The sequence below is a fragment of the Dermacentor albipictus genome, chromosome 2 (genome assembly GCF_038994185.2).
Source record: "Dermacentor albipictus isolate Rhodes 1998 colony chromosome 2, USDA_Dalb.pri_finalv2, whole genome shotgun sequence".
NCBI lineage: Eukaryota > Metazoa > Arthropoda > Arachnida > Ixodida > Ixodidae > Dermacentor > Dermacentor albipictus.
Window position 1 is genome coordinate 208447521 of NC_091822.1, and position 22175 is coordinate 208469695.

Genomic DNA, 22175 nt, shown 5'->3' on the forward strand with positions numbered 1-22175 from the left:
ACACCATTGTTGGAGCAGAAAGCAATGCCCAGTGGCCCAGCGTTTATTACTTCACGCTACTCTGCGAGCACCTCAAGTCACAAAAAATTGAGGGACATAGGCGACATAGTAGCAATCCTTGTGTCTCCCTTGAGTTTTGTTGCCGGATTGTCAGTCATTTAATATCAGGTCATTTATCACGTGCTTTAGCGTATTTCCCTCTAAAATCGTCAGGGTTTGTCTCAATTAGAGTCTACTCGTTACTGTCATGCTGTTTCTGAAAATTACTCAGCAAAAGTCAATTGTTTCTTAAGATTTCACCTTTTAAATTTAGCTCTGCAAATTTTCTAACGTATAAAGAATTATCTTACCAAACACTATTCTTAAACACTTCCATGCTCGAAGCAAATCTTTCATTCGAAGACCAAATCCAAATGGAGCTTTCCTTGAGGGAAGGAAAACTGGCAACTTGGCACGACTTCATTGAGAAATGTCAGCGTGGACCTTGACAGACGGGCGATGCGGATCGCTTGACGCCGGGCCCGGGAGCGTGCGTAAAGAGGGAAGGCGTCAGGCAACGCCTTGTCCCCGTTGCAGCTGAGTTAGGAAATGCGCCAGCAGAAAAGCAGTCCGCTTGACCTCCCGCCGCTCAGCTGGCTGTTGATTCCAGAAAGAGCGCGTGTGTGCACGTGACCCGTGACGCGTCGATGACGCCACGTGCAAAGAGAAAGGGAGCTCGCCGTTAGTGATGGTGGTGGCGGCGGCGGCCCGGCTGTCGTCAGTGCCACACGGCGAGACGCGGGGAAGCCCAACTCGGCAGGGATGCTGCTGACCGTCCGCCACCATGGACAAACAGCCGGCCAAACAGGTGAGTGGGTCTGCTGCTCGACGGCTTGTGTGAAGGGAGAGAGGCAACAGCTGATCGCATGAGGGCTAGCTCGCAGAACGGGGCGCGGGCGCCACTTGTACCCATGCGGGAATCCCCGTTCCATCGATCGTCGCGTCGTCTGGTCGCAATGCTCGCCCCTCAGGAGTTCCAGCAGACACCGATTCGCCCTAACACCGGGCTTACGCGCGCCAAGCCTTGTCCACGGCCTTCCGGCTCGACTGGGCGATTCTAGTCTAATCCGCGTGAATTATCTCGGCGACAGCGCATTCGCTCATTCTTCAAGAAGGCCAGGTTTTAATAACTGCAAATGTGCGAGGTAATGAAACTGACGCAACTATCCAGTCGCCAGCACCGCTGTTAGCCTGCGGCCCGCAATCACGCCATGAAGGCCAGAAGCCTCGGTTTCGTCTTAGTCGCGGCTGCTCCGCGGTGTCTCGCCTCACTACCAACGGCCAGCCCAACCATGCGCCAGCTCGGTTCAAAAACTGTCGAGTAGAATGGCCCGATTGTTTTGTCGCAACTAGTCTCGGCACCCAATATTTATGAATACTCAATTTAAATTACGCGGCAAGCGCACGGGAATCGATCAGTCGCGTCATTTTCTTAGTCTTAGTGATAGTATAGATGGCATTACCCGCGCGATAGGTAGGTAGATTAGTTCCACATACATGAGCGCGCCAACAGGTGTCACATTACCGTGGATGAAGGGAATGAAACTATTCCCTTGTTAAGGACGGTCTGTCATCACTTTTCACCCTCCTTACCCTGACGTGTCGCTGATGTTTAAGCCTCCCTTGGCTACGTTCAAATAGAAAACCACTCTCCTAAGCTTATCGCTTTCGGATGAACGCCATTGCAGCGCGTTGAAATAGCGTGGAACGTCGGGGAAAGCAGCGTCTTAGGTACCCATTTCGAGATAGGAACGTTTTGAACATTTCCAGCTCCGTAGGTGGACACTGCTGACTGGCCCTTCATTTCAATTCTGTATGACGCAATTTGTGATAACGCAGTGAAGAGGCAGGCTCGCGTTTTGTGCAGTTCCCGCCAATAGTGCGAAGGCTCGCATCACACACGTCTGCACGCCGCACTGCACTGTGCGCGTTCGGCTAAGCCATCGAAACCGTCACATGGATTCGCTTTCGCGTGGCGTTCTGCGCGCTCGCAAGGAAAAATAAGAGGAAGCTGGCGTGCAGCCTGAATCGGTTCCTGCCCCATGGCGCGAAGCGAAAATTTGGTCAACTACGACCATCGCTTGCCTCGCAGCGTCTTTAGTATCAGCCAGCGATTCCGCAAAACCTTTATTTATGCTTAATTTGCCTCTAAGTACATATTTTATGCATGCTTAGTAATACTGTTTACTCATGGTATAAGAATATTTTACGTGCAAATAATATGTTCGTATCATTCACACGCTAATCTTTATGACTAGCCACTTCTCTTACATGTATAGGGCGACTCGTTAAATGACATCCATATATTAAACATTTTGCCTTCAGCATTCCACCCTGAAGCAACAGCCCTAGCTTCAAAAAGATGTCTTCTATGGTATGCCGAAAATGCCTTTATGGTCTTCACAATATATCTGTCCTCCAAAGTGATAGCGTCACTTGCCTTAGTCTCCAACAAGTCTCGGTAACCCTTACTTTCTCATTCTAGATGGTGTTTCGTGCCCCTCTTTGGCATCACTGTATACTTGCATGCCACTGTATTCTGAATGGTACCGGATATACACACTGTAGCAAAACCCGAAACTTCTCGCAACCAATCGGTTGTACTCGACTTGCTTTTGCAGTTATTCACACTAAGGATTACCTCTTCGATGTTTGCACCTGACGTGTTAACCGCACCCTGTCTCATTATATTGCTTCATTTGTGGAGATGCCACGTGCGTGTATAGCTAGTCTAAATAATCATTTACTTCATCTCAATAGGAAAATCGCCACGTCTTGCCACGCATATTGCTGCATTTGCGTGCTGGCGGCTACCGCCTGTAGGTTCATATTTATTTTGAGCTATTTCTTGTGCCCAATTTACCTTGTGCTTGCGTCGGACAGCATTTTGATTTTTTCTTTACTATTTTTCATCGTTCTGCTTTTGCGTGTAGCTGTTCGCATAATTCACCCTCACACTAAGGTATGCCGCATATACATGAGATGATTCTCGGAGATTGCTAAAGATAGGGACATCCGAGAGAAAATTATGTATCTCACAGCCGAGCCGTTCGGCTCTTGGTTGTCGAAATTTTTCGTGCCGTCGTCCGTCGAAGCGGCAAAGGGGGAAAAGACCAGCGGCGTGCTGTCAACATTACTTTTATTACTCTCAAGCAATAAAGCATTGCGTATGCGCTTCAGGAGCAGCAGTGGTGGTTTTCAATAGCTTCGCTGGACATGCACTTTCGCAAGACTGGGGTGGAGAATGAATTTTTTTCTGATAAAGCTTCGTGATTGTGGTTCACATATTTTTTGCGCAATCACTCATACAATTCGCAACAAACATCATCAACAATTTCCAAATTGGTAGGCATGTTGCCGTTGCAGAATTTAAGTTAGCCGTTACTCAAAGCACAGCCGTTCACCAGAAGACCTTGCCCCAGGCTCGTCGTCTGCCGAGGCCAACGTGTGGCGCTCGCGGCTCAGCCGAGCTCGCGCCGCAGTGCTGCGAAGTGATGACGCGTGCGAAATAGCCGACGAGGGGTTCTTGCATGTCGCATCGCTGTTCTTGGTATTTGCGAAACATAAGAAGGAATATAAAGCCTTGGACGAATACTTAAAGGGACTTACAACTGGACAGAACGTGTCGTGAGACGTTGATGGAAATCAAATGAGCATGACTTACAGCGACAGAATGCAGCACGCTGTTCGCGATTTAGGTAGCAATTTGGATTTCAAATTGGCAAAGAAAGTCGCAAGAACTAGTAAGCGGCGAGGCCTGGCGATGAAATCTTGGTATTTCAGATGTAGTCTATAAGATTACTGTACGTCGCCTGTTATTAAGTACGACATAATTATTGCGTAAAATTGCAGTTGTTATATTATTACACACTAGCGTTTTATAGTATGCTTCAAAATCAAAAGCGTACGCATGGCTACGGCAACACGCTGAACTGCGTGCCTCGCGTAAGAGCGTCATTTCGTTTTCGACCCAATTAGTCTCGTTTTGACTGGTTAAACCAAAGCAGTTGAAACCAAGAAAACGTGGAGCGATTATTGCACAAATACTTTAACGCTTGGAAAACTCAAATCTCAGGAACATTTCCTTGATAAACAAAATCATACGTTCTCACAGTTACGGCCGCACTTGTCGTCTGCCTCCCGCTGATGCCGCCGTATAATCGCTATCGCGCTAACCTCTCACCGTTTTCAGCAAGCTTACAGTCAACGACCATACCCTCAGTGCAGATAAAAAAATTCTTACAAAAGATGTTTCACCGCGTTTTCCGCGTTACTACTTCATGGTTAGACGCCCCGACCGGTAACTTTTTCATTGCATTACGAAAGATACCTACCATGAAAAGTGATTGTCAGTCACTTCAAAAATAATTACTCGTCGTGAATTTCATGACTTCTGTATATGTGTACTAAGCTTATTGTCGACTTGCTATATTCGAAGCACACCGACATAAGGCGACTTCAATTGCGCGGAAATGATAAAACAGTATTTGGAGAAGCCGTTTAAGCAATAAACGTAAAAGAACAATTCTGTACGAAAGTGTCAAAATTCTCAATCAGAAACAACATAGAAATGACGTCCTGGTAGTTAAATTGAATAATGAGAAGCTGCGCGGCACCTCAACTCCACATTCCTCCACGGACGTTCAGCAGCTCATCATCTTTCTTTTCGATTCTACACCCTCGCCGCTTACACACCCTCGGTTGTTGGCTCACCCACCCGCCTTACCATCTCTCCCCTTTAAAAAAACCATACCTTTATATACCTTGCCGAGGAGAGCACATGTAGCGTTGAAAAAGACAAGTCCACTTGTCGAAACGCTGGTTCCTGGATTTACCTTTTTCTCGTTTTGCTCGTCGTTTTGAATGACCAATCTCCCGCATTCCCCCTGTTTTCCCAGCAGCATCTTTGTAATATACACGCACTGTTCATTCGTGGGAGTGCTGCCGCAAACGAGAACAGATGTGTACTGGAACACCATCTCTGCCAATCATATGGCCAGAAGGTTGCGAATTTTTTAGTGTTCTTTTTCTAAACGAATGGCTTCTGCGAGCGCGTTTAAGTGCGTAGTGCTGTCCGCACACATTCACGGTAATCCTTTCACTCTTCTTTGAATTCCCCTCTTCCCCTCTCCAGTTTACGGTAGCCAACAAGGCACTTTCAAATTAACATTCCCGTCTTCTCTTTTTCTCGATCTCTATGTATATCAGGCCTTGTGTTGCAACTGGCCGATGACGTAAAACACCCCTAAAACGGTTGACAAACTTTATTGCTTATCTTAGCTGTATCTTTGCATAATAGGTATTAGCTTCTAGTGCGTACCCATCATCATCATCATCATCATATGCGTGCATATTGACACAATGCTGTGGGGCTCCCGCACCGCGGGACGGCGCACGCAACGGCCGGTGCCATGGAAGACGACGAAGCGCGTACGCTTCCCGTTCTTCTTCTGGCCCACCATTTAAGAGAAGCATATATTTTGTAAGACTCGTCTTCAATCTACGTTACATTTTTCTGGTAGAGGTGCGGGATTCATGCTACCACGCCCAGATCGAACGCCGTCTACAAGCCCAGTACGAAGTCCGGTCGAGCTGACTCCTGTTTACGTAAGGACAAGCCGTCGACTTCAGGGACTGCCACCTGAGCACGAGCCTCTACCCAATCGAGTCGGAAAGTGGAGTACATCAATTCCGTCTTCTTCCTCAACGGCACCGACCGAGGTCGTCCTTAACCAGCCGCGAATCCCCACATCTTTCCATGGGGACACTTTCGGGGATGTTGAGGACTGGCTCGATCACTTTGAGCGTGTCGCAGAATTCAACGGCTGGACTCCAGAGCGCAAGCTACGCAACGCCTACTTTGCCCTCGAGGACTACGCGCGGACATGCTTTGAGAACCGTGAGGTGGCCTTATCGACATGGGACGAATTCCGACGCCAGCTAATCAGCACACACGCCAGCCTCGATCGCAAAGAGCGAGCTGAATCTGCAATTCAGGCTAGGGTACAGCGGCCGAACGAAAGCGTCGCAATGTTTGTCGAAGATCTGTGCCGACTTTTTCGACGCGCGGATCCATCCATGCCAGAAGAAAAGAAGGTCAGGAACTTGATGCGTGGTGTCAAGCAAGAGTTATTCGGTGGCCTAATATGCAACCCACCAAAGACCGTCGCAGAGTTTCTCGCGGAAGCCATATCAATAGAAGAGGCAGTGCAGCAGCGAACAAGGCAGTAAAACCGCGACGTGTCGACCCTATCACGTGAGCCGCACGCTGTATCCTTGGACAATACCGACGCCTTGCTGGAGCTCATTAGTCTTGTTGTCCGAGAGGAGCTCCAAAAGCTTCAGGTGGCTCCGGTATCGGTACCGTGAATCGCTCTGGCTGAGGTCGTCCGGGAAGAAATCAGGCAGGCAGTACAAGTCCCGGAGTGAATCGAGGCACCACAGCACGAGGTACGGCAGCCACGGCCTCACATTCCGTATGCGGAAGCAGCGCGAAGTTCGTTGTCTCCGACTTTTCACGATGCGCGCGATGTCCCGGACTTTCATGGTGTGCGCGCCGTTGAACAACCAACTGCCGACTTCAGGACTCGCCGCACGCCATTCATGGCTGAAACACGACCACCCCTCAAGAGCGACGTATGGCGCACTGCAGACCGGAGACCCTTGTGTTCATTGCGGTGAAGCCCATCACCTCTACAGGGTCTGTCCTTACCGCCGAGCTGGGCTTCGTGGATTTTCACTGAATGCACCTTGCCCACGCAATGGTGAACGCCCCCTCGAGATTGAAGCCTACCTCGCGGATGCCAGGAGCTCGTTTGGCCCATGATTCCGTGACCTCCGGTCACCGTCACCTGCCCGATACAGGTCTTCCAGCCCCGTCTTCACGCCGAGCGCAACAAGGCGTCGCTCACCCAGCCCTGCCTCCCGGGAAAACTGAGTCCAGCGACCTGCGGAGGTGAGCGCGCTGACGTTGCGAACGCTGAAGATCCTCCATTACGACGACCGCGAAATGACGTAATTGAGACGCAGAGAAAGCAGTGTAGTTCGATGTCAGTATCTTGCGACGTACCAGTTACCATAGATGACCACGAAGTCACGGCGCTAATCGACACGGGTGCGGACACGTCTATTATGAGCCAGAATCTCGCACACACACTGAACGAAGTTTCGACGCAATGGACCCGAACTCAAATTCGTACTGCAGGAGGGCACCTCATAACTCCAATGGGCCGGTGCACGGCACGAGTCAACATTCGGGGCTTCACGTACATCGGCGACTTCATCATTCTTCCTGAATGTTCAAAGTACCTTATACTCGGCATGGATTTCCTTCAGGCGAACGGTGCCATCATCGACCTGCAAGAGTCCAGAGTTAGCTTCGCTACTACGCAAGCCATAGCGAACAGTAATGACAACGACAGTGACATCGCGCTTCGCGTAGCTGATGATCACGTCACGTTGCCACCCAAGAGCAGCGTGCTTACCCTTGTCCGATGCGACATGGAAGACGACGCCGAAGGAATTGCTGAGGCCAACATCCCCCTGCTTCTTGAGCGCCACATTTGCAGAGCCAGAGGGCTTCTTCATGTGCAAAACAAATGTTCAGTCGTTTTGCTAACAAACTTTAGCATCGAGTATCAGCATGTACCGCGAGGAATGGCAATCGCATTTCTTCGCGAAATCATTGATGTCACTGACATTGCCACGCTGGAAATCGCATCGTCTCAGCAATCTGAGTTACCCAGCCTATAAGAACAGATTCACGTTAACGCTGCTCTGCCAGACCATCAGAAAGACCATCCACTGGGTCTCATGAATGAATTTGCCGACTGTTTTTCAATGTCGTCCAAAGTACGGCGCACGTCCATCACAAAGCACCGCATTATTACGGACGAGTCTGCACGTCCTGTTCGTCAGCATCCTTACAGAGTGTCCCAGGGGAAAGGGAAGCGATCAAGCATAAGGTGAAAGAGATCTTCCAAGACGACGTGATCCAACCGTCCACAAGCCCATGGGCCTCCCCTGTAGTGTTAGTCAGAAATAAAGATAACACACTACGGTTCTGTCTAGATTACAGGAAATTGAACAGTGTCACCAAGCGCGATGTTTATCCATTGCCCCGCATCGACGACGCATTAGATCGTCTACAACATGCCAAATTTCTTTCTTCGTTGGACATTAAATCAGGATTAGAACGACAGAAAGCTGAGCTAGTTGGTAAGGATTCATGGTGTGACTGCAAGCCGCAGTCTCACCAAGGCTGAGAAGAACTACTCAACCACTGAAAAAGAATGCTTAGAGGTTGTGTGGGCCATTGGTAAATTCCGACTCTACTTTTACGGTAGACCCTGTAAGGCTGTCATCGATCACCACGCCCTGTGCTGGCATGCCAACTTCAAGGATCCTTTAGGCAGACTAGCCCGTTGGAGCCTGCGCTTACAAGAGTACGACATAAAGCCCGGAATACATGGAGCATTTTTGAGGCGATTTTCGCCTCACGGCGCCGATTTGAAGCCCGGCGTCGAGAAAAACGCCCGCCGCCGCCGATCAGTACCGGCTAGATTTTGACGCGGCGCGCACGCGTCTGACGCTACCGGAAGTGCCTGTCGCAGTCACTCCCGTCTGTTTTCGGCGGGAGCGGCCAGCCGTCTCACTGTTCCTTGCCGTCCCTTGTACACTTCGGGCGCGTGCGCTGAAACTCTGCGCAATCCGCACACCCATTTCAGTCGCACAAGGTCGCCAGACGAAACATTTCCGGCCAACTCTCTCCGCTGAACATCCACAAAAATATCGATACAATACTAAACATACCTGGTAATGTGTATAGACAGATTAGTGGGGTATTTATTCCATAATTTATTAATTATAACACAAGCAAACAACATATAAGCATTGTTCGTTCATTTAGTGCTAGCCAAAACATTTTTGCCTTGTCTGGCCACACTGCGGCGGCGTTCGCCGCTCGTACGCCTCTTGTAGCCTGGCCGGCATCCCGCCAGCGCGTTTTTTTTTTTTTGCGCGCGATAATTGCAGGAGAAAAACGCCCCATGTAGCCCCCGCTTAACAGTTGTCTACCGATCTGGGAGGAAGCACAGCGACGCTGACTGTTTGTCACGTGCACCACTCCCTACGACGTCATCGGACCCTGACTATGACTTGCCACTTGTTGGTGTTATTGACGCCATAAAGATGGCTGAGCACCACTGTGCTGACCCTGAGCTGCTGCCGTTGATCGAGCACCTTCAAGGAGCTGCAGGTGCTTTACCCCGCTCGCTCGTGCGCGGCTTATCATCGTACCGCACAACAGCGTCCTTTACAGGAAAAACTGAGGAAGCGGTCCCAATACGTACCTCCTTGTCGTGCCGTCGGCGCTGTGCCAAGACATTTTGCAAGCCTGCCATGATGAGCCATGCGCGGGACACCTGGGATTCGCTGAAACATTAGCAAGAATACGACAGAAGTATTACTGGCCCCGGCTTTATTCTTCTGTGAAATGGTACGTGAAGACCTGCCGCGATTGTCAGCGCCGCAAGAAACCACCAGTTAAACCGGCTGGCTTTCTCCACCCTGTGGACCTTCCTCAAGCACCGTTCCAACAAATAGGAATGGATCTACTTGGGCCATTCCCAGTGACCTCTTCGCACAACAAATGGATAGTCGTCGCTACCGACTACTTAACTCGGTACGCCGAAACCGAAGCTATTCCGCAAGCAAACTCGTATGAAATGGCCAAGTTGTTTGTACGCCACATCGTCCTACGACATGGTGCACCGTCTGTTGTCATCACCGACCGGGGTACAACATTTACAGGCGAACTTATGCAGGACGTTCTCCAGCTGACCCATTGCTCTCACCGCAAGAGCACTGCGTATCACCCTCAGACCGATGGATTAACGGAACGTCTGAACAGAACGCTGGCTGATATGCTCTCCATGTATATCGACGTAGAGTACAAGACGTGGGACGAGATTTTACCCTGTGTGACCTTCGCGTATAACACTGCTGTACAGGAGACTACGCAGTATACGCCTTTCGAGCTTGTATACGGCCGTCACGTCACGTCCACACTTGACGCCATGCTACCTCTGGCTGATTCTACGTGCCCGACCAGCGAACACGTAGAAGAGTTCGGACAAAAAGCTGAAGAATCCCACCAGCTTGCTCGGCATCGTATCCGGAGCCAACAGCATGCCGACACCCTTCGGAACAATCAGGGTCGACGCGACGTCCATTACAATACTGGCGCCTTCGTGTGGGTCTGGACGCCCCATCCTTCGCCGTGGGCTCTCCGAAAAGTTGCTCCGCCGGTATTTTGGTCCCTACAAGGTTACACGCCGCCTCAGTGACGTGACCTACGAAGTCGTCTCCTGCAGTTCTGACTCCGGTTCGCCCCGTCGTCGTCCTCGCGCTGAAGTTGTTCATGTAGTGCGCACGAAACCCTACTATGCGCGTACGTGAACGCCGGGCTGCACCTGAGGAGCTCCATTTGTTGTCGTCGCTGAAAGAACCTTTTCGCGCCACCGAGACGGTCGCTTTTCGCATGGGGGGCAATGGACACGATGCTGTGGGGCTCCCGTACCGCGGGACGGCGCGCGCAACGGCCGGCGCCATGGAAGACGACGAAGCGCGTACGCTTCACGCTCTTCTTCTGGCCCGCCATGAAAGAGAAGCGTATATTTTGTAAGACTCGTCTTCAATCTACGTTACAATATTGTCAATTTCAGGACAAAGTGGTCCTTCAGCTGTCTCGCTTACCCCTGTCCAACTGAGCCAGCTGGCGCCATCATAAGCCTGCATATTTCATCCCGTGTAGTTCCCTGCCATCCTATAGACTGCGCTTCCGTTCCCTTGAACCCGTTCTGTAAAACTGATTAGAGCACTGGTTATCCAACGCCTGCTAAAGACCATTTCTTGCTAATCGGTTATTGCCGTTTGCTTTCTAAGCAAGGGCCCTATAACGTAAAACTATTCCAATAAGTCTTTATTCCAATCTCCTGATGTCAAATTTGCGTAACCGCCGACGGAAGCATAATGCGGTCACCCGCAGGGCTGTCTGAACAGACCAATCAAACGCTCTACTCGTTCATAGGCAGTCCCTTTTGTTTGCTTGAAAAACGAATAGCATTGCCTACACTGAGCGGCTTGATTTATCTTATTGGCTGACAAGAGGCGAGGAGCACGCTCAAGTGGAAAGGGACTCGATGGGGCCGAGCCACCGCACTAAAAATCGATAACCGGATGAAAAGTGTGGTGCCGGCGTCGTTGACTGGTCCGCTTTCCTTTACATAGCTTGCAGTGGCTGGTCGAAAATCGCGGCGGCATCAGACGGAAGGTTAAGAATGCCGCTAAAACGGATCCTCAGTAAAGAAGAGTTGGCAGAACGAGGGTGTAAACGTGCCGAAAATGCTCAAAAAAGTTACACGGTCTAGCAGAAAGTTTTCTTTTACGCAGATAAACCCTTACTCTTCGGTAGGTGCGAGTAGCCAGTGCCTAAGCGATCGGCGGCAGCCATCTTTTATTCCTTTCGGAACGGGGCAGCCTGCGGCTATTCTGAAGAAAACTCAGTTTTGTTGGGCACATTAACACATCTTTAACGCGTACACGTCCCTTTGACGCGGTGAGTTTTTTTTGGTATTGTGACGTCGCGTGACAGGCATGTGAAGTGGGTGCAGCCCGAAAACGTTTGGCCAATAGCCGAGGGCTAAAGTCGAAAAGGCGTCAAATTAGAAACAATTATCGTTCTTTTGTTGGATCAAATCATGCACAATCAGTACGTACACGTGATATCAGATGGGGAACTATCGCGCTTTTTTTAACGTCGTCTGACAGACAGGTGAAGTGGGGGTGGTCCAAAAAGTTTTTGACCAATTATGAAAGGACGATTGCAGAATTGGAATAGGAAAGTTTGAAACAGTTTTACGTTATAGCGCCCCAACACTGTTTTGTTCCTGTGTCTATCGTTTTGATACTTCGCTCATTGCGCAGTCCCTAGTTTTCGTTTTTTCCAGCTTCTTTGTTAACCTCCAAATTTCAGCCCCATATGCCAGTACCGGTGTAATTCAATGCTTCTTCACTTTTCTTTTCAATCGTAGTGATAACGTGACGGGCATGACTTTTCAATGACTGCCGTGATCGATGGCCTAGAAGAGTTGGGCATTAAGGCGGTGGCCTAAACTTCATTAGTTATTCTCAAGCACTGCACATTTTCGCTGCTAAGCATGAGGTCGCCAGATGAAATCCCGTCTGCGGAGGCCGCATTTCGATGATGGCGAAATACAAAAACGCTCGTGTCCCGTGCATTGGTGGCACGTTAAAGCTTCCTAGGTGGTCAAAGTTGACACGCAGTCCCTCACAACTGCCTGCCTCGTAATGGATAATGAGCGAAACGAGAACAAGGTAAAAGCGGGAGCCAACGTTTTGATAAGTGGACTTTTCTTCAAGGCGACATATGTTTTGCTGATCGTCTTGAATTTACATCACCCGCCTACTCCATGTTTTCCCTCATAATAACGTTTCTGGCACGGAAAGCTCCAGGAAAATAACTGCCTATCTGAAACCCGACCACCAGGCACGGAGCACAAGAATTACTAAAATCTGCTTGACGTGCCTGAGGCATCACGTCCATCGTTTTCATCAACGTTAACATAGTGCGCCTCTCCAAACACTGGGCGCGCATCGACAATATTTGTTTGACTATCTATAATTATAGGTAATATCAGGATCAGTGCAACACCCGTGCGCCCCCGGTAAGATCTGACGGCATTACTATAGTGTACTGTCAGCAGTACCGCTAACTTCCCTCCATTATGTGTGAGTCACTAAGAATTAGGAAATGCGAACAGAAGCTTCCAGACAGTCAAAATGCTACAAGAGCCTAAAGAGACGACGATGGGACCTCGTTATTTAAGTTCATGACACTGGGACTATGATCGGCCGCAATTCGACTTGGTAATTAACGGAGTCACGAGGACGCCGTAAATAACACACGGGAACCCCAGAGGCCGGAAAACTAGTGGGATGTGTGTGGACATTCGGGAAATACGACATCACATGGACACTCCAGGCTCACTTTCTGCCGTCGGCGCCACCAAGAGGTTCTGTATAAAGTGCAAGGGCGATAAAATTGTCGCCACATGCCGTATGTTGTACGTGCGAGTGAAAGTGTGCGAGGGTGAGCCGGTGCTCGCGCACGCAGCGGAAGAAAGCGGGGAGGACGCGCGCCGTCTTTTGTCGCGCGCAAGGCTCGGGGGGTGAGTAGGGAGTTGTGAGGCGCGTTCTACCACAGACCACCAATGAAAACAAGTTCTATTCCGGGCGGCCCGGGACGCCGCGGGCGCCCGTCCGGGCCACGATGAAGCTAGTAAGTATAGCGGGGCGTGGCATTCCCGGAGGCGCCAGACGTTTGTGCGCATGCGCGAGTAGGAGCGGGTGCCAGACAGAAAATGTGGTGGCTTTTGCTCCTTGAATATATATATGGCTTTGTCTAGGCACTACGGAGGCGTGGCGGCATTGCAGAGGGGGGTCGAGTTGGTTTACGCTCGGACGCTGGCTGCTGGCGCGCTAAAATAGGTAAAGCAGCGGGCACTCATGCCCCATTTGGCGACCGCTGTGTCGGACAGACTGTTTGGCATCTGCGGCGCTCGTGCTAAGTCAGTCATACATTTCTCGGATCATACATTTCTCGCACCTTACGGCGATGTGCCTTGAAAATAAAAGCACAGATGTTTTTGTGGGAGCACTAGGGACTGTAGTGGAGGCCGGGCCGCATATTGGCCTCGAGCTCCACCACTGGAACAGCTGGCGCCACCGTCGGCGTGACGTGCTAGGAGGGATCACGTGGACATGGCCGCGTCGGCTTCTTCGGGAGAGCCGAAGCGAGCTGAAAACGAGTTTAAATTCCCTCATACGCTTCGGTCCTCATTTAGCGGCGAAATTTTCCCGCTTCGAGTGTCTCCTTTACAACGCTCGAAAGCACTACAATAGGTAGTGGCTGCCTTTGAAGGCGCGCAACATGGTAGGCTACTGCTCGGTGCCGCAGGGCCGGACGCACGTAACGGAGGCCGGTGTCAGCCTTATTCGCACGTAGCCGCAGGAGAAGAAGCTGCGTGAAGCTTGGCTCGCGAAACATAAAACCAGCAAACAGTCATCGGCTACAACTCGGGTATGCAGCAAGCACAGACGCGAGGAAGATTTCTGCTGCGGCGCCCGGTCTGCGATGTTCTGAAAACGCGCACTGAGACGCTCGTTCGAGTCCGCTGCCCGACTAATGGCATGACGGTTTGGTCTATGAACTTGTCGATGCTATAGATACTGGCAAGTTCAGTGGAGTGGAAAGGCAGTGGTAAGAAGCACATTTAAAGAAAGCATGGCATATGGTCATGTTTGTGTTATGAATTAATGCACTAGATTACAAAAACGGAGCAGCGGGAAACTGCACGATGAGAACACCAATAAACATACAGCGCGACGCAACTCGAGAAATAGTATTGAAAGGTCAAAGAATTTAGAAGAAAAAAAGATTGAATCCTCGCGACGGCACATCACAGTCCCCGTAGGCGTCGAAGTCTCTACAATGAAATTATTTTTAAACAGCTCTGACAGCGCCCACGCAACAATGGTTGTTTGTATACTGTCAAATGCTCATATTCTGTGGCCTAAAGCTTTAGGCTTGTAGCGCAGCTTGGAAGAGCAAAAAAGGAATGAGGTAGGGGTAATCAAAGAGAACGGGAAACAGAGTGAGCGCCTAAAGCTCATGGCATGGTACGAAAACGCGCGCGCAGAGAAAGCGAAACAGTGCGCGGACAAGCATGCAGACGCGCATTCGGTCGCTGCGAATCTGCGCGATCGTGCATTGAGGCTTCGTTCTATTACGCTCCATTTAGTTATACAAACACGATGAGAACATATTTCACATAGTTTGCTCTCAGCGTTTACCTTCCTTTCACGCAAGAAGCCGGTTCGCGAGACTCCATCGCGGCGACCGCACGCAGTGGCGTTCACTGTACGTACTCGGTAAAGAGCTAGCGTCTGTAAATGATTGTGAGCTTTCAGTTTGCCCAAGATTATTATTAAGACAGTAAAAAACTTCTCTCGTTTCGAAAGTACTTACAGAAATGTCCGGGAGAGCTCGCGCGTGGTGTTTTCAGTAAGCGCTGACAGCAAAACTTATGAGGAGCGCGCCGCGTGATCCCTCATACTGCGCCAGCGAGGCGCTTTCGATAGATGGCGACTCCGTAACTCCTCGCCGCCAATATTGAAAATGTACAAGGCCTTCGCAACCGCGGTTAAGCGCTAGTGGCTGAAAGGCCGCCTGTGACGCTCGACCTCGATCCGTGCAACCGCTATGATAATACGTCGTGCTACCCTAACGCCGTTTAGGTTAACCCAACCTAATCGAACGTTAACATGAGCAAATGTGACCGAGACGCAAAGAGAATAATCCTCATAGAATAACTGCTGTGAGAATACGCCGCGCCACCCAAACGCCTTTTGCGCAAACCTAACATAACGTATGGTAACGTTACCTAACCTCACCAAATGGGGCGTCCGTGCTCACTGCTCCACCGCGCCTGCAGCCAGCGTCCGAACGTAAACAAACTCGACTCCACTCCGCAATGCGAGCACACCTAGGAAACAAAGGCACACAACACGAGCAAAGCAACTCCCCCTCCGCAGTGCCTACGCAAAGTCAGAGCAAGTGCCCCTAGATTTTCTCTCACGCACCCGCTCTCATTCGCGTCTGCGTAGAAACATCGGGCGCCTCCGGAAGTGCCTCGGGAAATGCCACAATCCGCTGTACTTACTAGCAATAGTAAAAATGCGCCAGGGCCGCTTTATCTTGAAAGCCATCTGCGAAGAGGGCAGAGTCCGCCGTGTGCTGTGTTTTCACGGCTTAGTTCGCTTTGATGCGAGGCAGTACGAAGGTCAATTCGCTCGCCGCTTCTGCTGCGGTTCCTCCCGCCAGCGTTCTGACAGAGAGTTTCCGCGGTCATCGAGTCAGATGTGTTCATGTTAGCTTGTGCGCTGGTGACATCATACTTTTTGATTTAGGATACGTCTGTATTTACAACTTCATACGGCCGATAAAGCTACTGTCCTAACTTCGTATAGCTGTCCACTAGCTTGCTATCGCAATCGATGCTACACCTTTCGGGCGATACAGCGACATGCTTTAAGGCGAAAGCTACCATTAGTAGCGCAACATTTTAAAAATTGGGCAGCGTTCTCACTTTACTGCAAGAAAGAGGCGTCGTTGTACGCGCCCGCTTGCTTAATCTGTTTTTCCATTTCCAAATTGAGAGAGAGAGAGAGAGAGAAAGAGAGAGAATAACTTTGATGAGTGAACGGTGAACAGGTCAGTCTGACTGATGTGAGCCTACCCTGCTACTTCACGCTGGGGAAGGGGTCGGAGGGAACCACAGAGTCAGGGTGCAATTGTCAATTGCCCCTTGCAAATGCTATACGCTCTCGAAGCGACTGATTCACTTTGGCCCTCCGCGAAGGATGCGGAGAAATCAAAACATCTGGAAGGGAGCAAGCGATAGCGGGCTGGTGTTTAACAGAAAAAGAATCTGAGCTAGGATGGGGGCAAATGGGCCACGCACGCCTTCGGGCAGTTAGCGTTCGTATCCAGTGTGTATAAAGAAACGTCTCTCATTCAATCCTGAGGCACCAGTCTTTTCGCTATAGCGGAGTTCCCACCAATAATGCTAGTTTTCACATTTTTCACTCGCTGTAAGAGCACTAGTCACACTGTCAAACTTTCACAATTCATTAGATTATAGCCAATCTAATGATAAGTCCCTTATCGATTATTTAAGAAAGACCTTGGGAAGTTATCAATCTGAGTTCTGCGCAGGCATTAATAGTCTCTGGTCAGAGCTAAATGATGCTATAGTGTCAAACTGTATCATTGATATTAGATTCAAAAGAACTCAGCGGAAAACGCAATGTATTACTCAAAACACAACTGATATAAAACGAAAACTAAAAGAACTATTATTTCCGCAATGGTAATAACCGCGCCGGTAAATCGACGTCAGAAGTAACTTCTGCAGAATAATATTTGCATTATTGTGCTTTACGAAATTTCAGAATCAGTCAGCCGTAAAAATTTTGCTGCGACACATCGAAGCCAGTAGACTTCATAAATAAAACAGTGGTAGTAGTAAAAAAATAAGGCAGAGCCCACCTCACAATGACTGTCGTTGGTGATGTGCTAGCAGTGCATCACTACACCGACACAAGTGTTGTCACTGTGGAAACAAATCCCGCACGAAGCGTGTACTGCAGCGCGACTCCTCTTTCCCGCTGATGATGATGATTCATTGGCTTCCCCTTTGATGCCGGGTGGGAACAAATCGTCACCTAGCCTGCTTGAGTCACTCAGGTATGCTATCAATGCTTTTCCTTCTAGCGCTCGTGTACACATATCTTTGGCCTTCTCTATCTTGTACCGCTGCCTATGCCTGCAATGGAGTTGCTCGTTTCAGTATCTTCCCAGCTTTTTTTTCACCAATACTCTAAACGTCTCGCATATCTCGACTACTGACCGCTTGATACTTTCGTCTACTTTAAATCCAAGCGCTTCTGGAAGTTGTGCATAACGTACTCGATTCGCTGGGTGAATCCCTTCGCATGCCATTAGGATGTGCTGAGTGGACTCCGGATTTTATGCGAAGCATATTACGAGAGCTCAACCCAGCTCCTCAGGCGCGGCGGTGTCGCCTTCAATACCACGTGACACCGTGACGTCACGACAGAGGAGAAACGGGGCTCCAACTCGCGCCGTCGCTCGCGGCGTCGCGGCGGTATATAAGCAGCTGCGCTTGCCTCTGCTAGACACTCACGAGGTGAGATGCCTCCTGGAGACAGAGCTGCTCGTTGGAATGAGAAGCGAAGGTTGCGGCGTGCTACAGAGACTGATTTTCTAGGTGGCTTTGGCTCAATTCTTGCAAGATGGGCTGGGTGGGAATCGAACCAGGGTCTCCGGAGTGTGAGACGGAGACGCTACCACTGAGCCACGAGTACGATGCTTCAAAGCGGTACAAAAGCGCCTCTAGTGAATGCGGTGTTGCCTTAGAAACGAGCTGTTTCTAAGGCTCAGGCGTGCGTCGCTTGCTCAGGCTCACATTTCGTTGCCGCGCCGAACGCTGCGTTGCTCGACGCTCACCGCGTGCAATGCGGGGCGCGTAGTCGCTGCGCCGTAGCCCATTGTCTTCCACCGCTTGGCGGGTCGAAGGGAACGCTGTCGCGTTCCACTCTTGAAGGCGAAGCAGACTAACGCATGAGTTGTTTCTTCGTCTAGCCGAACCAAATATAACCAAGCAACAGCAGTTCACCAGGCTAAACAGTGGTTCAACAACTAAAATAAAGGCTAGTATGCTTCGCATCCTGGGCTTAACCTTAGCTAAGCCACAGCCATTTTTTGCTGCAACATTCACACGCTTCATCTAATTGCGATTTTTGCTCTTGTATGTTTTTTACTTGGGCAACCAGTTCGAGCCTCCAATAGCAAGGCACCTCCTTTCGTGTTATCGTACATATTTTCCCTTTTAATTTCTTCTTTCTCATTTTTTCAATCTGCATGGTCTTCTTCGTTTCCATTCCTTGCATACAATTCGCTTTCGCTCTTTCTCTCACTCTCTGTCAGATTGCTCCTGGTTTTCCATCTACACTTTCAATTATCCTGTAGCTGTTTGACAACTTTCTTGACCTCTTTCTCCTTTCTGGAACCACCCTTTTAGCTGCAGAAACTTGCGCACTTTAGGCGCCCATTTATTTTGATCCATATTCCTGAGTCTTCTTTTTCAAAAATACGTTTGCTCAGCGCTTCTCTATCTTCAAGCAAGGCCCAACCCACGCAGTGCCTCATTTGTGGTTTTGCCGTGGGCTGCCAAAGCGAACCGGCCTACCGAACTTTGGTTAACATGTAACCCCGAAAATATATGTGATTTTAGGCACGCAATAGCATTTGCGAACGTCAGTGTTGACACCGTGACCTTTTTCCAGATTCCACACACCATCTCGTAATTATTGTGGCCCCAACGTACGCTATCTTTCATTATTGCTGCATTCCGCTTCCCTCTCAGACTGTCTTGGTGGGTGCTAGAATGCCCACGCTTCCCTGCGAACGCGTCGCCAGAGGGCAGCGTCGCCAGTGCGCGCTGAGAAACGCGTCGTGCGGCAACCTTCTCTCGCGCGTTTGTACGTGGGTGCCTCGATGTCACCGCCACTTCTCGCCGTTCAGGGTGGCGACACCCTTTGACCAGGCCAACGCCGCACCTCCGCCATATTGTGTCGGAGTCGTTCAAGCCAGGGTACATGTGCGTACTTTAGTGCGGTGCGGTCGCGTTGCCTGGCGTTTGTTTTTCAAAGATGATGCGCACGGGTTCTCTAAGTTCACTTTCCGGGCACGCAAGGTGAGATGAAAGGTGCTTGACAATTTTATTGCTAAAGATACACTGTCATGCCCGTTTGCTGCGCACTTTTGTGCACCAGCTGAACGGAAAAACGACATTCCTGTCTTATATTTCGCCACAACCCAGAACGCAGCAAAATGTCTACAAGAACCCGGTTCGTCTAAGCCACGATGTTTAAATTTGCGGCTTCATGTGAAACGGTGTTCAGAAAATTTTCTGATGCACTAGGCGTTTGCCATCTAAATTATTTAATCAGGCTTGATGAGAAGCCCAAAGTCATTTTTTTTTCAAACTCATAGTGTCATTTGCAACATTCCCACACACTAAAAATCTGGTTCTAGGGAAGTTTTGTCTTGTTCTGGCTCAGCATTTTTTATTGTGCCAGCTAGATGTAACGAGGACGATGGAATATGGAAGTGTAATCGCCGCAGGTGTAAACTTGAACTGATGTGTTTTGATGTTTATAATAAGCATATAAACTTAAACTTTACTTTGTCAATGCTCTCGAATTAGTGTGCATGGCCTCCTGTGACTTTAGACAGCCTGAACATGGTGAGCCACCTTGAACTACATTTCAATTTTTGGATTTCCTTTCCCTGATTTCGCTTAAGTAACATGCTAATACGGGGTAATCATTTCTAAGTTTCCTGAAATGTTTAAAGATCCCCTCAGACCGATAGCATACGTCTTGTCTTTGAGCTGTATTATTCGAAGAGGCGGACAATAATAGTATGACAAATCATAACAGGTATTCAGAAATTAACAAATAATCGCCAATTACCGTCATAATTATTTCACGGCACAACTTGCAATTTACAAATTATAGCCGCTGACATTGAACGCCGTAACCATTTCAAATGAGTTTCCAGGATAACACCAGTTTCGGGATATTTCCCGAAGTGTAATACAACATACATGGACGTTCCAGTTACTTTTGTGCTTCAATGTATAAAGGAGCATTTTGTTTAAAAAGGAAGTCTAATAACGGCGAGACTTTATGGCGAGTTTCACGGTGCGCATACTCAATCTGGCGTTATCCTGGAAATTAATGCCCAAATTGATGCACCTTGCAAACTCACAGCTGCATAGTGGAAAGCTACAGCGCGGGAGCCAACGGAGACAAAGGAGGCACACAAAGTGCGCAGATACAGCGCTGACAAAAATGTTTATTTTGACGGTGCATGCGCAGCTAGCTTTAAAGCGAACTCTTGACAAAAAAAGAAAACAAGATCACGCATGCGCACAGAATCTGCTCGTACTGCTAACGCACCCTGGCGTTTGATTCAAGGTAGGTCAACACTTTGTCAGACAAGGTTATCGGGGGACAATTGCAGTTATTTCTCGCACGTGAAATCGCGACAGCCTCGATAATTTCCCTAGTAAGGCTTGACTTCCTCCTAGATAAAATCTTGCATTTGTCGAAGACAGGTTTGCATCCACAGTCGTGACAGTGCACGCCTAGATGACCTGAATAATGTTGTCGATATTTTTGTGGTATTCCACAAGCCCATCATTAATGTACCGGCCGGTTTGCCCGTTGTAGACCTTACCACATGAGATAGGTATCCCCCTATGCGACACACTGGGCACGCTGCGTGAATTGCTGTCTGGGATTAGTTTTACACTGAGCCTTCTTTTGGAAGACAGCGCAAGTTTGCGTACTCAGTGACACCAGTTTTCTAGGCGCGGAAAAAACAACAGCAACATTTGCGCTCCAGCCAACCTCTTAAGGGCCTGTGACACAACATGAAAATGCAAATAACTGTCTTCTTTACGTTGTCACGACTTTGTCCTTCTGTGATCTGTGTCCTTGCGCGACCCGCTTTGTTAATTTTCTTAAATATGCCTTCCGCGACACTCACCTGCAAGCATAAGGCATATCCAGCTGCGCTGAGGCGGAGTACGTCCGACCGAAAGCTTTCTTCCGCATTGTGTATTTCTTCCAGCCACCACAACAAAAAACTGCCGGACCATTCTTTATTAAAATTTGTTCCTCCTCCTCCTCAAGGCATTTGAAAGGCAAGAGACAACAATACTTCTCTTCACGAGTTTAGAGTGTGCAGACCCAAATAGAAGTAAAGGCTTGTTTACCTTTGGCTTAAACATCCAGCACACGTGTTGCGTCAAAACGTGAACGCGCAGGTCTAAAAACCGAATGTTATTTTCTTCAGAAAGCTCATGCGTCAAAGTTAGGTGCCTTAAAACATCTATGAAACATCAAGGACATTTTCAACTGTTACAGTGAATTTACCGTTCTTTGGAACATCAAGAAGAACTAAAACATCGTCGGCGTATCTAAAAGTACGAGCAACGTTGAAACCCTGCAATTGTCTGCTAAGATTCCTATCACATTTGGCTAAAAATAAGTAGCTGAGTACAGGCGCTATCGAGGAACCAATACAGATACCCTCCTTTTTCAGGTATGTTCCTTTGTCCCAGGTAGCGTAGGTAGACGTCAAGTATACGTTCAACAATTCTAAAGTGCCACTGGCATTGATACCTGCGTCATTGTGAAAGTCAACAACGTCGTGTTTGTCAATTGCCTCTTCTACGCGAGACAAAAGCCCACTGCGGGGCAGTGAATAAAAGAGGTCCTTAATGCGACTGATAAGACTTTAGCTCAACACTCATATGGTATACCAGGTAATGTATAACGTCGTCCAAACCACGCACCAAAAAAGGATCGTCTATCTCTAATCTTTTAAGGTTCGCTTT

General features: G+C 49.1%; 1 protein-coding gene across 6 annotated transcripts in view; it reads left to right on the plus strand.

The window, feature by feature from the left end:
* Window positions 1-22175, plus strand: part of LOC139056419 (monocarboxylate transporter 9-like) — a 266111-nt gene that overhangs the window by 27292 nt on the left and 216644 nt on the right. Inside the window, exon 1 of one of the 6 annotated variants that reach the window (XM_070534636.1) lies at window positions 690-847. The exons of the other annotated variants lie outside the window; for them this stretch is intronic. Within the exon in view, the coding sequence (XP_070390737.1) occupies window positions 824-847 (24 nt within the window). The 5' untranslated portion in view covers window positions 690-823. Of the gene's footprint in view, window positions 1-689; window positions 848-22175 lie in introns of those variants that run through there. 6 annotated transcript variants of the gene reach the window in all.